The sequence below is a fragment of the Strigops habroptila genome, chromosome 2 (assembly GCF_004027225.2).
Source record: "Strigops habroptila isolate Jane chromosome 2, bStrHab1.2.pri, whole genome shotgun sequence".
In the NCBI taxonomy this organism is placed as follows: domain Eukaryota; kingdom Metazoa; phylum Chordata; class Aves; order Psittaciformes; family Psittacidae; genus Strigops; species Strigops habroptila.
In genome coordinates this window covers 10,110,051-10,125,281 of record NC_044278.2, presented here as the reverse complement: position 1 = coordinate 10,125,281, position 15,231 = coordinate 10,110,051, and the positions used below count along the sequence as shown (strand labels likewise).

Here is a 15,231-nt window from a genome sequence, read left to right as displayed (position 1 = left end):
CCTTCCTGTTCATGCTGTTTCCCTGCACCACCATGGGGTCCTTCCTGCAGTGCTCCAGTGCGGGTCCTTCCCATGGGCTGCAGTTCTTCATGTTCATGTCGACATAAGAAAGACATTTTTTACAGTGAGGACAATCATTCACTGGAACAAGCTCTCCAGGGACATGGTAGAGTCCCCATCGGTGGAGGCTTTCAAAATATGATTGGACAGGGTAGTAGATAATCATATCGAGGGCCCCTTTCCCATAGAAGGCTGGACCAGGTGACCTTTCAAGGTCCTGTCCAACCTGGGCTGTTCTATGATTTGATGATTCTATAACTGCATCAGTGTGGGTCCTCTGCATGGAGCACTGTCCTTCCGAAACAGACTGCTCCAATGTGGACTTCCATGCGCTGCAGGTGGACAACCCGCATCACCTGCATCACCTCTTCCCTCTCCTTCTTCACTGATCTTGGTGTCTGCAGGGCTGTTTCTTTCATGTTTTCTCACTCCTTTCTCTAACAGCTGCTGAGCAGGTTTTTTTTACCCTTTCTTAAATACATTATCACAGAGGTAGCACCAGCATTGCTGGCTGCCTCAGCTTTGGTCTGTGGTGGGTCTGGTTTGGAGCTGGCTGGACATGGCTTTGGCTGAGCTGGCCCCATGTCACATGTGTCCTGCTCACGTCTCACAGAACCCACCCATGTTGCATCTCCGCTACCAAAACCTTGCCATGCAAACCCAATGCAAGGCTACTCTTAGGTAACCTGTATCGCTACTGAATCTCAGCTGTTTCCCTTCCCTGTAGGGTGGAGGAGGGGGCTTTTGTGGTTTCCCACCCACATTTGGTGTCTCTCTCTCTGAATCCCAGCCTCAGCCAAGGCGGCGGAAACCCACTGAGCCCCAGACATGGCTGAGATTTCATCTGTGTGCCACCCACTCTTCTCCTCCTGGCAGCGACTTGCCCCTTTGTCTGGAGGATGGGGGTACAAGAAGTAACCAGGCTTTGGAGGAGCAGGGACAGACAGGCACATGGAGCAGCAGGGACAGACAGACACAGTGCTGAATTCATCATGTGCACCACGTGTGAAAAGAACAGCACCAGTCAGGCCTTGAGTGTAGTAGCTGGTCCATTAGTGCATCTGTGGAGAAAGATGAAGCTGTCCCGTGACAGGAAAAGAGCCACCTTTTCTGTGAAACCTGAACTTCCCATCGTGGGATATAGGCTATGTGATGGGACAGGATGGGATGGGGTGGAGTGAGATGGGGTGGGATAGGCACCTGCTTTGGCAGTGTCCAGAGCCTGTGAAAGCCTTGTTCTGAGACACACCTCTCCTGCAGGAACCTGCTGCAACCCATCAGTGTCTTCAAAACACCTTTGCATGCCCGCAAATAGAAATGTGCATTCTAGCTGCCAGAGAGGGGCTGGTGGGGGAAAAACAGGGCTGAGAAAAGTCAGGTTGGGATTGTAAGACCTTTGCATCTTGGAGCTTGAGGCTCTGTGGCATTGAGCTGATGCTTTGGTTTGCGCGGATCCTGGCTTGCATTCATCTCCCCAGCCTGCTGTAATGCAGAAACACTGGCTTGTTTTATAAACAGTTGGTTTATGTCACTGCAAATATCCACCAGAAATAGCATTCCCTGAAGGGGTAAAGCTTCTGAAACACACTTGAACTTGCTGCAGAGTTGCAAGGAGGAGCCGGACTGTGAGTCTGAGGTGACAAAAGCTGCAGGCTTGGCCCCACATGGACCCATTCTCCCCCCAGGGAAGGGATTCAGGAGGGAGCCTCATCTCTCCCAGCTGTGTGGTGAGCAGGTTCCTCTGGGACTGAGGGCCGCAGCGCACAGTGACGTGTTTGTATCACTTTCATCCAAGCATCTCAAAGTACTTTGCAAGCATTAATTAAACATCAAATCCAGGAGGGATGCATAATATCAGCCAGCCGGTCTCGCTTCTGAATGTCAGATTTCTCATAAATATGGAACTGGTTTTTAAATTCCATGCCAGTCTGGTTCTCCCCTCTTTGGGACAGTTACTGAACGGCACCATAGGGAAAGCGGAGCTTACCCAGCACCACACAGTGACCCTGTGGTAGTGTGGCAAGAAGAGCCCGAGCACTACACACCGCTGCCCCAGCCAGGCCTCTGTCTCCTCTGCAGAGGCATTCCCCACCATCAAGCACTGTCTGTCTTTGCTCTACTCCATCACCAGCAACATTTTGCCCAGAGAAGCTGTGGCTGCCCCATCCCTGGCAGCATTCAAGGCCAGGTTGGACACAGGGGCTTGGAGCAACCTGCTCTAGTGGAAGGTGTCCCTGCCTGTAGCAGGGGGCTGGAACTGGATGAACTTTAAGGTCCTTTCCAACCCAAACCAGACTGTGGTTCTATGATTTTTGCAAACTGGAGTTGATGAGTAAGATATTCTTGTAGACCTGGGTGGAGAGAAGAGGCTCCCAGGTTGTGCTAAGTGGTCTGTTGTGGTTTAAACCCAGCTGGCAACTGAATAAGCCAGCTGAAACCAGGATAAGGTCACAGTCTGCTGGGACACAACATTTTGCTGAGGAAGGGCAAAAAAGGGGAGAAAGGGCACTCAAAAATGAAATCTTGAGAAGGACCTTCTATGGACTCCAGTGGAAAGCCAAGAAACCTCCAGAGGTGGTCTCCTTAAAACCAAGTTCCCTGCATGTCAGTGAGGGCTTGGGAGTGTGCCTGTGAACTCCAAAGGATACAGGATACACAGATGTATTGAAAAATTGGTTATTTCTCAGCAGTACCAGAGAGAAGGACGGACAAGTGTTGAACACGGCATGAAAACAGTATCTTCAGGCACCTGGATGTCAGCGGCTTCAAAGGCTGGGAGCTTTCTCTTTGCAGCAGAATATCTGATGCCTGTAGAGCTTGCTAAGAGGCATTTCTGGTGCTTGAAATGCAGAGCTAGAAACAACCAGCTACCTGGTGAGGGGGCCTGGTGGTTTGCCCCAGCACAGCTATCTATGGACCTTGAAAAGGAGGAAAGGCTCCTAGGTTGTGCTGGGGGGAGATACCTGTCTGTAAGTGCTTGGAGTCTCTCTGCAGAAGCTTTAATTGGGAAGACTCTCTAAGCAGATATCATGAAGGTTCATTTGCTGATGACAGGAAAATGGGGAAATCTCCAGAGATGTTCTTCATGAGCAAGGGGTCCCTTGTATTTTGCCAGGAGGTATGAAGTCTAATGGAGAAAGACTAGCCAGATGGCTGCCTGGGCGCACCGGAGAGAGGGATGGCCCAAGAATCACAAACTGCAAAAGTGTGTCACTAAAAGTGACAGCAGCTAATGTGAGCCTAAACAAAACCAAGCTGATGTTAAAGATGAGAGAGAAATGCAACAGGTAGGAGAGAGGTTGATAGGGGAATTTTTAAGGACCTGTATGAGATAGGTATTACTTACTATTTTCTTATGGCTTTAAGCTGACAAAAGGTAGATTTAGATTAGATCTTAGGCAGAAGTTCTTCCCTGTGAGGGTGCTGAGGCGCTGGCACAGGGTGCCCAGAGAAGCTGTGGCTGCCCCATCCCTGGCAGTGTTCAAGGCCAGGTTGGACACAGGGGCTTGGAGCAACCTGCTCTAGTGGAAGGTGTCTCTACCCATGGCAGGGCTTGGAACTGGATGAGCTTTAAACACCCTCCCAACCCAAACCAGGCTGTGATTCTATGATTATTAATGACCTTGGCAAAAAGAAGAGGGAAAAGTTGGTGACAGTATTTGTTATGATGCACAACTGGAGAGGTTTCATCAGTACAGAGGGTCTGGAACATCACGATGGAAGCAGCTTGAGGCTCGGAGCATTGAAGTGGGGTGTGATTCAGTAGCACAAGCCGTAAGGTTTTCCTTCTGAGTAGTAATTATAAGTGTTTTTGCTTTGACTTCCTTAGGCTGAAAGCAAAGGGGAAGAAGGCCCCGAGCGCATCAGCTGGTCACTGGAGAGCTGATTCACGGGTGCTCACAGCGCAGGAGGAACAAATGATGGATGTTCCACACAATGCAAGCGCGAGGGACGGGGAATTCCTGTCCTGCGTGGACACTAGATGGCGGCACAAACCTGTTCCGGAGAGATGAAGGCACTAAGCCACGGTGAGAGGCGAGGGGCGAGGGCCGGCCAGCCCCAGCTGTGCCCCCCACCATCACCCCGCAGCCCAGGTTCCCCCAGCAACCTGCATCACCCGTTGGTGATGGGGGCACAAGGCTTTGGCAGCGGGCAGCCGGGGTTTTGGGATGCGGGATGCCTGGGGCTGAGCGGGGGGGCGGGCAGGGGTGTCCGTCGGTCCTGCGCTCACCCAGGGGCAGGTTTCGAAGGGCTGGGAGTGCCTGACCGCAGGGTCCCGGCTGAGCTCCTGAAGCCTCTGCAGCTTGGTAGGGACCTGCTGGTGCATCCTCCTCGACGTTCCATGAAAATAGCGGGGGGGTTTCCCTGGTGACAAGAGAGGAAGACACCCAGTGTTTGTACAAGAAGAGGAACCTCTATAAGAATGAGAATGAACAAGTCTTTCCTAAAGCTGCCCTTGTGCTTTCACCTCCTGCTGTTTCTCCTGCACACTGAGAGTGTCCTATGTCCTCTTACTGCAAGACCCTCCGAAACCAATCCCTTCAGGCGGAATGACATCCATGTCAGACTACACACAGCTTTTGGAGCCAGTTCTATTGAACTGCAAGGCCAGCAAGGTGGAAACCTAGGAATAGAAGCTCTTGAACATGATGGAGTCAACAGCTATCTAACAATTGTCCCAGATACCTTGAATCTCAGTGGGTGGCAAAAAATGTAGGTCCTAAACCAGCATTCCCACGAGGAGCTTTGTTTGAGAGAACCTTTGGAAGGCAAAAATGCAGGACCCCAGATATTTTGTGTTTCTTCACTGCTGCATTGAAGTGTTGAAGAAATACGAGTAGAGTAGTAATACATGGGAAGTTTCTTGGCAGAATTGGTGCTGATAATCTTCCTACCAGTTCGCCAGACAGGTAAGAAATCAGAGTGCCTCCGTGGCCTAGGGAATTCCAGATCTGGTTCCAATTTCTGAAAGGCTGTGCAGAACATACCAAGACCACAACAGATGAGTTGTTTCTGGTTGCTTCTTCGTCAGATTACGCTATTTGCTAGCACCTCCTTGGCCTCTCAATTGAAATCCCTTGGAAGTCTTGGATGCAGAACAGCTGGACCTAGTCCTGATTATTTTCTTTCTGATAGTATTGGGGGGGGGTTTACAAGAAGAGATTAAGTCGGGATTAAAGTCTGTTCCTGAAGGATGCACCTCATGGAAAGGACCCACGCTGGAGCAGCCTGTTCCTGAAGGATGCACCCGATGGAAGGGACCCACGCTGGAGAAGTTAATGTAGAACTGAAGCCTGTGGGAAGGATTAACGCAGGAGAAGTTCATGGAGAACTGTCTCCTGTGGGAGGGACCCCAAGCTGGAGCAGGGGAAGAGTGTGAGGAGTCCTCCCCTGAGGAGCGAAAGGGGCAGAGACAATGTGTGATGAACTGACCACAACCTCCATTCCTCATCTCCCCACACCACTGTGATGGAGGAGAAAATCAGGAGTGAAGCTGAGCCTGGGAAGCAGGGAGGGGTGGGGGGAAGTGTTTTAAGACTTGGTTTGATTTCTCATTATCCAACTCTGATTTGACTAGCGATAAACTATGTATATTTTCTCCAAATGGAGTCTGTTTTGCCCATGATGGCAACTGGTGAGTGTCTCTCCCCATCCTTATCTCGGCCCACAAGGCCTTCATTCTGTTTTCTCTCCCCTGTGCAGCTGAGGAGAGGAGTGATAGAGTGGCTTGCGGGCACCTGGCTTCCAGCCAGGGTCAACCCACCACTTTCTGGCCCATTGGCCATATTTATCTATGATTTTTGCACCTGTAGATGTATCCTTGTGGAAAAGCATCCTGTCTCTTTCCTTCGCATGACATTTGCTTTATTTGCTCTTTATTTGCTGTTCTTACTTATTGACTCCACTTGGGACAGACTTCCAGATTTATTTGCTTTATTGTACAGACTCTTGGTCCTTCCACTTCAACTCTACTGATTTGCCTCGTGCCATCCTGATTCAGATTTCCTTGAGGTCTGTCAAGCAGCTCAGTGGCCGTGCTTGTGGCTTTTGTTGGTGCCTGTATTTTGTCAGTGATGCTTATTTGCATGAAGTGCTCTGCTGGTTACAAAAGCAAGTCTCAACGTCTGTGAAGCTTCAGATGTCATTCTCAGTACTTCAGATAGAGATGGTGGAATTTGTGTTTATACTCAACCATATCTGACGCCTCATGTCCTTTGTAGATGGTGTCACACACATTATACACGTCAGACACCGTTGTTCTCTCTATTACAAAGAAAGTATTTTCAGGAACTGCTACCAGTATTACAATAGTTGTGGAGGTGCCTACTGCACACCCAGGTCTTGCAGCGCGACCGAACATAACTGCATAAATTCCTCTGGTCAAACTGGCTCCAAGTGTCATCAGATTCATGAAGTAAGAGTTGCAGTAAATAATCCAGTGCTTGGCCATCTCGAACAGCTCGCAACTTCTCCTCAACCCTTCGAAGCTGCTGGGCTAGCAGGGGTAACGGATTGACCCTGCACAGGGACGAGTAGGACAGCTTTGCTGTGCACCTGAGACTGGAAGCAAGGAGGAGGATTAAACTGCCAGTTGTCAGCAGTGAGGCTCAAAAGAACCTGAATTAAGACATGAGTTTCTAGTGTTCGAGGAGGTAAGCAGCAAGAAGACCAAGTATGTAGACAGCATGGAGCTATTTGAATTTGTTAGAAGACGAGAGAATGATGAGCTTTGGAGACATGTAAGCAAGCTGTGCTCATCAGCAACAGGAAGGCAAATGAAATTCAGCATCACTGTTCCCAAAATCATGTAGCTGGAGGGAAAATGTAAACTGCATAAGTATTTCTAGGCTTTGGCTTACTGTAACTGTACCAGGTGAAGTAAGAACCCTGGGCACCATGACAGGCATCTCACCGAGGGCACAGTGAACAGCTCGGTACAAGCTCAGAATCACTGAGTGGGGAACAACAGTCAGACAAGACACTGGGAGCCATGAAGGGCAGGATGGAAATGATATGAGGAAAGGCACCGTACCTCCATGTAAGGCAGCGCTGCTTTCCCACAGGGCTGCTGCCTCCTCTTCCAGAGCAAAGGATCCAAAGAGTTGACCATGCATAGAGATAGGCCTGAGCAAACTGTAAGAGGGGACATCCCCAATATCTGGGATTTGTACCTGAAAGACAATGAGTCAGGAGGGGATGGGGAAGATAGAAAAAAGGGATGTGATAAAAGGCGGTAGAATAGTGACTGGCTAAGAGATGATAGATTAGGAGTCCTTCTTCTTCCACCCTTTGTGACAGGAGAAAACAGATGATGAAAGCAGAAAGCTTTGAATTCAAAACTGATAAAGGGAAACCATTTTCACACAGTGAGTAAGCTGACCCGAGGACTGATTGCCAGAGGAAGTCAGAAACTACAAGAAAACAACAAAGTTTAAAGACAGACCAGGCACACATCTGAGCAATGAGAACATTCAGGCTGGTAACAAGCAATACTAACACTATTACCTACAGGAGGAGAGAGAGAGCATCCCGTTGTGTATGAGAAGAGAGAGCAAACTGCTGTCAGGCACTGGGAGAATATGATGTGGTCCTGCTGAATATTGGTTTGCCCCTTAGCCCCACTGGGCCTAACCCACCTTTGCTCTACCTCCAAAGCATCTGGCAGAGAGAGGAGACTGAGCTAGACAGATTACCCCAACCTGAAAACAATAACAGCATTATCATTTACCTAGGAAGATGCCTGGTGCCAGGCTGGACTGTCCTGCCTTACGTTGTTTCTGCTTCAGTGCCTGCCTGTGATTGCATGGGACAGTTGAAGCAGACAAGTCTACCTCGCACCTCAGCTGCATTTCTCTAGGACTCAGTGGAGAAATGGGTATCATTTTCAGTAAAAGACATGGATAGCTGAACAGCGAAATCACTGTGGAGTCCAGACATGCTCCCCAGAATAGGCTAGTTGTGACTTTTTGGGTGCTGCTCCACTACTTTCAGTATGAGGATCCCTGAGCACATTCACTACCTGTGTGACTGAAGGACCTGAGTACCTGTCTCCCCCAGCTCTTGGGGGAGAAAGGTGAGAGCCACACAGCAAGAAGGCCTCTTCATGTGCCTGCTGAAATAATGAAAAGCTGGCTTGGTAGTGAAGCCCTCTACTCAAGTCAAGAGAATCTTCCATCCTAAACACTGAGAGATCAGCTTTTCTACCACAGCCTCCCTAAGCAGCCACAGCTTAGGGACCCATATGGGAGAAACTACATGTGTGACTCTCTTTACTAGTGAGGCTTTCTCTGGGGTGGCATGCAGTGACTGGTCAAGCACAGTACTGCTGTCCTCCGTGGCTGTTTGGAGAGGAGGTGAAGAACATTCTCTAACTACATGAAACCGAAACACATTGGGGGTCTTGAGAGATGAGGCCTGGTGGTCTCATGCTTACTAAGTACATCCTTAGCAGGAGAAGAGTGACAGAGAGCCATAACATCAATCGAAGATCTATCAAGAAAATGTGAGTGCTGAAGGAATAAATGAATCAACAGGGACAGCCAGACAGGAGAAAAAACAAAAGACTCTGAAACACAGCAAAAAAGGAGATTTAACTTGTGATTCTTTCTTCCCTAGTGGCATTTAATTTCCCCTTTCCTGCTGTGAAAATGTCAGAAATGAACAGGCAACTTCAGGAACACAGAACTGAAAGAGAAAGAGAAGGCAAGGAAGTCCTTAGAAGCTCTTCCCACAGGCAGAGGTACACCTGGCACCACCACCAGGTGCGATCCTCCCCAAGCACACACAGGGGACAGTGGGTGTTTTTGTTAGACAGGTTTATTTTAGTTTCTAAAATGAGTTTTAATAAAGTAAAGCGCTTGAAATGTGCAACATATGCAGTCCTCTGTGGGGTCCCCTTTGCCACTGAATGAGCGCAAGAGCAGGGCAGTGTGGGGAGAGGGAGAAGAAAGCAGGCAGGTGGGGAGAAAACACCATTGGGCTGCAGGGAAGCTGGGTTCCAGCCACCTCCTGCATCCAAGTGTCCCAGCACTGAAAGGCTGTGAGAGAGGCCATGAAGGAGGGGCAAAGGGTGGGAGAGAGAGGTGTCACTGAAGTAGGCAATAGCTACTGGCTCAAGTACTCCCAATAGCTCCAAAGCATCTGTGCTGCTTGCCACCCTATTGCAGAGGTGAGTCTTGTTTTGCCCTGGTATGCAGCTTCCAGCCCTTTTGCAGGTACAGATCTCCCACAGCCTCCTGCTATGTTCACGCCATCCCTAGACCCTCCTGAGAGGTCTGCATAGCGCCCATCTCTCTGCAGCATGGCACACAGAGTTTCATCCTCCCATGCAGACTGGGCCCTGCTCCCGTCAGAACTCAGTTTGCTGGATCTTCTCCTTCTGGTTTTTCTCTACCTCCTTCTTCCTTGGCACAGTGATGGCAACCATCCCATCCAACGCTGGGAAGGCAGGAGGCCGTGCCTGAAAGGGAAGAAAGAGGAAATATCAACCATGGGAGGGAGACTGAATTGCACAATTCTGGGCTGCCATGGAAGACATGGTCCTACTGCTTGCAACCACGAGGCTGCTGTTCCCTCCTACAGCCAGGGAAGACCCCAGTCCCACTCCCTGAGACATGCAGTTTCTTCTGGGAAAGGCTGGCTCAACACTATCCTCTGTGGTGTCATAGGCATAAGGAATAACAAAGACAGGCCATGCTCAAGAGGGAGGAAAAAATGATGTGGGCAATGATCACGCCATTGCCAGGTTCAATGGTATGCCTGATTTTACAACACCTTTCCAGGGAGAATAATGAAAGGCATGAAGGTTCCTGCAAAACGAGGTAAGAACAAATGAAAGACAGAACCACTTTCACATCTTGCTTTAACGAGTGACTTTCTAGACAATGGAAAAGAGGTAGATCCCAGGGCTCCCGATAACGGTAAAGTATATTGTGACACACAGAGGATCAATACAGCAAGAAAGATGAGATTAGTGGAAGAATGGCCTGGTAGGTGTGATCTCAGCCAAGAGGAAGGGACTTGGATTATGCTGACAGGTTTCTGTCAGGCTGTAGAGAAATTATAAGCACAAGTCTTCAAAGATAGGTGTGGGACCAATCATTAGTAGCACAGAGAGTGTGGAAGAGCTAATGAATTATGTGGCTGATAAAGTTGAGTAGCCTTATTTGGAAGAAAGAGGATGAAAATGTCACCCAAGACCCATAGGAGAACGCAGCAGCAACCTGCCAGTGAGCAGCCAGTGTCCAACCCATGCAAGAAGAGCAAATGTGATCTCACAGAATGCCAGCAGAGAGAGAACAAGAGAAGAGCTAAAATCTGTGCTCAAGGCACCTCATCTGCACTCTCACAAAGGATGAGCCTCTGGGGAGACTGTGCAGACAAGGGCATGAGGACCACGTGTGGATGGAGAATCTGTGCTGCAACAGAGGAGCTTTGCTTACTCGGCAAAGCAAGGCCGCGAGGGCATACACAAATGCTTTGAGGTAGTAAATATCCTGGCTGGATTAGAGCTGTTTAGTGACACCCAGTTGCAGCTATTTCCTGCTAACTGAGGCTTTACAGTTATACAGTCAAGAGGTTCCTGTCCAAGGTTTTGGGCCAGAAAGGGTGGTTCTGATCATCTTGTCCTGGACTTGCATAGTCTAGAGACCCACCCTGAAAGTGTCGATTTCTGCCTCAGATTATCCTTTACCACCAGTGCTGACTAAAGACCAGTGATGAAGAACCAGTGACGAAGGACCAGTCATGGGTCCTAGTGCTGCCCACAGGGGTTTCTATAAAATGTCAGTTTTGCTTCTGTTCTGGCACTGTTTTCAGCCTCCAGCCACTGGGATTTGCTAAGGATTTGTATCAGTGCTGTCCCATCCACCTTCTTCAGCTCAAGGCAGGTTCAGGGCACCCAGTTCTTTCGCCAGGGCAAGCTCTCCCAACCTGCACTGGAAGGGGATTTTCGCTGTGAGCCCTTTCTAAGAAGCTAAGTAGAAGGCAACTACGTCACAGCTACTCCCCAAAAGTGTCATTTTTCAGCAAAAAGAAACCCTAAAGAAAGAATCTGACATGTAAGTGATTTGCAGAGAAACAGTATGAAAACTGCTGAGGAACGGTCTGACTTGTCTGCACATTTTTTTCTCCAGTGGCATGCTGGGGAGGGATCAGTCCTGGTCTGGTCTTTGGGGCCATAAAGGCAAGGCAGAGTTTTCAGGAGACAAGATACCGGAACAAGCTGAGCAAATTAAGGCAGTAAGTTGCTGGAAGCAGACAGCCAAGGTGTGAGGTCTGAGCCAGCTACAACAGACCAGCACCGAGATCAGCATCAGGTGACCATCAGGCATTTATATGGAACAGGAGACTGTTACATCAAAGCATCCAGATAAGGAATAAGAAAGGACACCTACAAAAGCCTGGAAATTAACCCTCCCCTATTACAGCATGTCTTGATCTCTGGGAGAATAAACAAGAGGCTTTTCAAGGCTGGGCTGTGATTGCCCCCTAGGGGGTATTACTCCTCCTCTGAAGTGTCTTACATCCCCCAGGTGAATGCTATGGTTAGTCAGACCTGCTGATGCCCAGGTTACAGCTTTTGCTTCATGTCCATGACACCCTCAAAGACTGCCCAGTTCTCATTATTTCTCTGGCTGCTGTGTCCCTGTGACATTTCACTGCTGTCTCTAGGGCACCCAGGGTAAGGTCAAATAAGGGCTGATGTACAGGAAAACTAACAGAAATGGGGTGATGGACACTTACCCTTTTTTGCAGGGCCAGAGCCAGAACACAGACTGTAAGCAGGAGGAAGAAGGTGAGTGTGAGCCCAAAAGTAACTTGCCCACTGAAGATGGTGGGAGGGCTGGAGACCTGGGCACCTGTAAGGAGGAACCACTGTTAGGAAGAAGGGGAAGGTTGATTTTGCACTGGGGCAAGGCTGGGACTGCACAAAGACAGGCGAACTGGAAGAAGGTGCAGGGTACTGGAAGCAGCAACAGGAGGAACTGGTGAGAGCTAAGACAAGATGACAGCAAGATACGATCCAAGCGGTCAAAGAGGAGATGGCTAGGGTGAGGCTGAGACAGGAAAGGGCACTAGAGAATTGAATAGGGTGAGAAGAAGAGATTTGGTTACAGATCCATGGGGGACAGTACCTGTGATATGCAGCCCATACTCCACTGCTCCCAGTCTGCCTTCTGGGCCATATACACTGCATTCCCATGTGCCTGAATCCTTTTGTGACACATGGGGTATTTCCAAGGTAGGGCCCATATGGAATCTGTGGCCCCCCAGGTTATGGGAGGTGGCCACAGCCGGCTTGCTGTTAGTGGAGGCTGAGTCAAGTTGCTTCCACTGGAAACGTTCATGTCCCTGAGGGTGTGTGAGGCTGCAGATGAGCAGCAAGTGAGATCCCTCGGAAACCGGTCCTTGGATGTTTGGAGTGACTGCAGCAAAGGAAAAAACAATACCCTCAGAAACGACTACAGGCAGGTCCACATCTCTTCCTTATCCCTCCTTCTTCTGTTACACACCTCTTTTTTTACGCCCTCTAATTTGTTTTCTTTGTCTTCCTCAGTCTTAAGAAGAAGAATGAAGTTCCCCAGGAAAACCCCTGCTTTCAGCAGAGTCCAGTGCAGAGCAATGCCCTGAACAGAGAACTTGTTTCCCAACCTGGGGTGGGAACTTATGAGCAGGAGCAACCCATGCTCATGCACTGATGTGCGAGGAGGTTTATCTGCAAGCAGCATGGGACCCCTGAGGAGTTATGCATCTCCCTGTCTCTCCCCTCACCTGTAACCACCGCCAGGGTCACGTCCCTGCTGATCGTCCTGCTGCCCACAGAGACAGCACAGCGATACTGTCCTGCATCACCCGGCCCCACCACAGGGAGATGAAGGGGGAAGTTTCTGCTGCTCGAATTGTGGGAGATGCCCCAGTCTTGCAAGTGTGCTCCTGCAAGGTGGCTCCAGTGGGCTGTCACCACATCGATCCCAAAGGCACTGGGAAGGTAGCTCAGGGTGCATGGTAGATCAGCTGCAGAACCAGCTGCAGCATAGACCACAGGGTTGGTTGGGCCATCAAAACCTGCGACAGAGAGAGGACAACATGGGGTGGCAGCTGGAAAGAGCTCCACAGGGAGGTGAGGACAGGGTGGGAGCTTGGAAGCTGAGGCCACTGGGTTTGGCCAGTCACATCAGGCTGAGCAACTTGGGGATGCTGGAGTAGCAATGCAGAGGCTGAGCTCACCTAGAATTTGCAGGTCGTACATGGCAGAAATGATCTCGTTATCGGAGTATCTGAGCTGGCAGCGCCAGGAGCCCGCATCACTCATGGCTGGCCGGAGGATGAAGGGAGCCCCATGCGAGGAGCAGAAGGTCCCAGAGGTGGGGACCAGGCGCCCATTGTGGAACCAGCACGTCTCCACAAGGCTTGCATGGTGGCTGGAGTTGCACTGCAACAAGAGCGGCTCATTTTCTACCACAGGGCTGGGTGGACTGAGGGTTACTGTAAGGAAAAGCAAGTGGCAGAGGGGGAAGCTGAGATCACAGGGGGACTGCCTCTTCTGTCCTAGCTCTGCCCCTCAAGCAGCCCTTTCTCCAGAGCTGAGAGCAGACAACAGGAAGCTGTGCGCTTCCAGGGTGCATCTGCCTGTGCTCTAACCTGCTCTGGCAGATATGGCATCCCCTCCCCGTCCCACCCTTACAACCTCCGCAGTCCTAAACCCAATGTTCCCTAGGTTTTCCATTTCCTCCTACCTGTGACTACCCCCAGCTCCACGTGGCAGCTCTGCACCTTGTTGTTGTACACCACCTGTGCTTCATAGAGCCCGGCGTCCTCGCTCCGCACCGGGCTTATGCGCAGGGAGAAGTTGCCATTGCGTAAGGCAGAGTCCTGGACTGACACTCGGGGCCTCATGGGCAGCGCTGTCTTCCGGAGCCCCGAGTCCTCCACCTCCAGCACTACGTGTGGCTCCTGGTGGGTGCTGCGGGTGGGACAAGTGAGTGGCTCGTGCTGGAGGCACTGGCGAGATGAAGGGTGGGGGAGCAGGAAGGAGGGAATGTGGGGAAGGAGAATGGGGGCTCAAAGTCTCTCACACCCTCCCCAGTTCCCCAAAAGGACACAGATCTGTCCTGGCCCTGCCATACCTTCCCCCAAGCCGCTTCCACAGCACAGATGTCTTGTCAGGCAGTTGCTTCCAGCTCTTCCCCATCTTTCTGCGGCTCAGATAGCAAGGCAGCACGGCTGAACTCCCTGCTCTGGCCCATACTTTCCGCTTCCCGCTTCCCATCTCTGCTGCTCCTGGTAGGATGTGGCCAGCTGTAATGGGATGGAGGGTTGAGCAAAGGGTTGGACTCACAGAGCAGAGAGCAATATCTGCCCATCTTCAGTGGGGTTAGAAGGATACAATCTCCCTTCCAGACCTGTCAGAGAGCAAGTAACAGCCAGATTCAGCTTACTGAACTACTCTGCCCTCGCTGGTACATTCAGCCCCTCTTACCATTGAAAGCCAGCAGAGTGAAGGTGAGGAACAGCACCAGGGACACGGGCCTCATGGTGGCATCCAGCAGAGGCAAGGGGCTGTGTCTTCCCACTCAGGTCTGCGCTTGGTCAGGTCCAAAGCTTCAAGAGATCAGCAAAAATGGCGCACAAACAAAGAAGATGTTGGAGTGGGAGGATGAACAAAGAGGGGCAGCTGGACGTGCTTGCTCTTCTGCTGCCTCTCTCTTTCTGATCAAAGCATTTCCTTAGATGCCCTTATATTGCAGGTGGGCAGCTGATTTCCCCATATCACTAAGAAGATGCGTCATGGCCAAGAAACCAGTATAAAGTCTGCAGCACGTGAAGGCAGAGCTGAAGCCAGTGTGAGAGAGGAGGGAGGGCCCAGAGACACTGCTCTAAGCATCTTTGAGTGGAAATTCTTTGGGTCGCTGTTGTTTTTCTTACAGGTTTCGCTTCTATATAGACAGTGGAAAAAGTGTAGAAGACACTTCCCAGCAAGTGCCCTTCATGTTTTTCTTTCATCTCTTACCTTTTTTGGTTTGATCTTTCCGCCTCTTTCAGCTTCTCACTAATTGTTTCAGGGCTTTTGAGAACACATTGGTCTTTTTTCTGCTGTTCTTTTATTTTTGTTGTGTTTGGGTTTTTTCCTCCCTCTCCCTCCCCCTCCATTTAATCCTTCAAATGTAC

General features: G+C 50.2%; 1 protein-coding gene across 1 annotated transcript; it reads right to left on the bottom strand.

Annotated features, from left to right (window-relative positions):
• Positions 1 to 8,897: 8,897 nt before the first annotated feature.
• LAG3 (lymphocyte activating 3) lies at positions 8,898 to 14,703 on the bottom strand. Its single transcript, XM_030471940.1, has 8 exons — positions 14,543 to 14,703; positions 14,190 to 14,361; positions 13,800 to 14,026; positions 13,291 to 13,548; positions 12,835 to 13,128; positions 12,198 to 12,488; positions 11,806 to 11,921; positions 8,898 to 9,520 (listed from the first exon to the last, which is right to left on the bottom strand). The coding sequence occupies exons 1-8, from the start codon at positions 14,595 to 14,597 to the stop codon at positions 9,410 to 9,412; spliced, it is 1,524 nt and encodes a 507-aa protein (XP_030327800.1). The 5' UTR covers positions 14,598 to 14,703; the 3' UTR covers positions 8,898 to 9,409.
• Between the last annotated feature and the right edge of the window lie 528 nt (positions 14,704 to 15,231).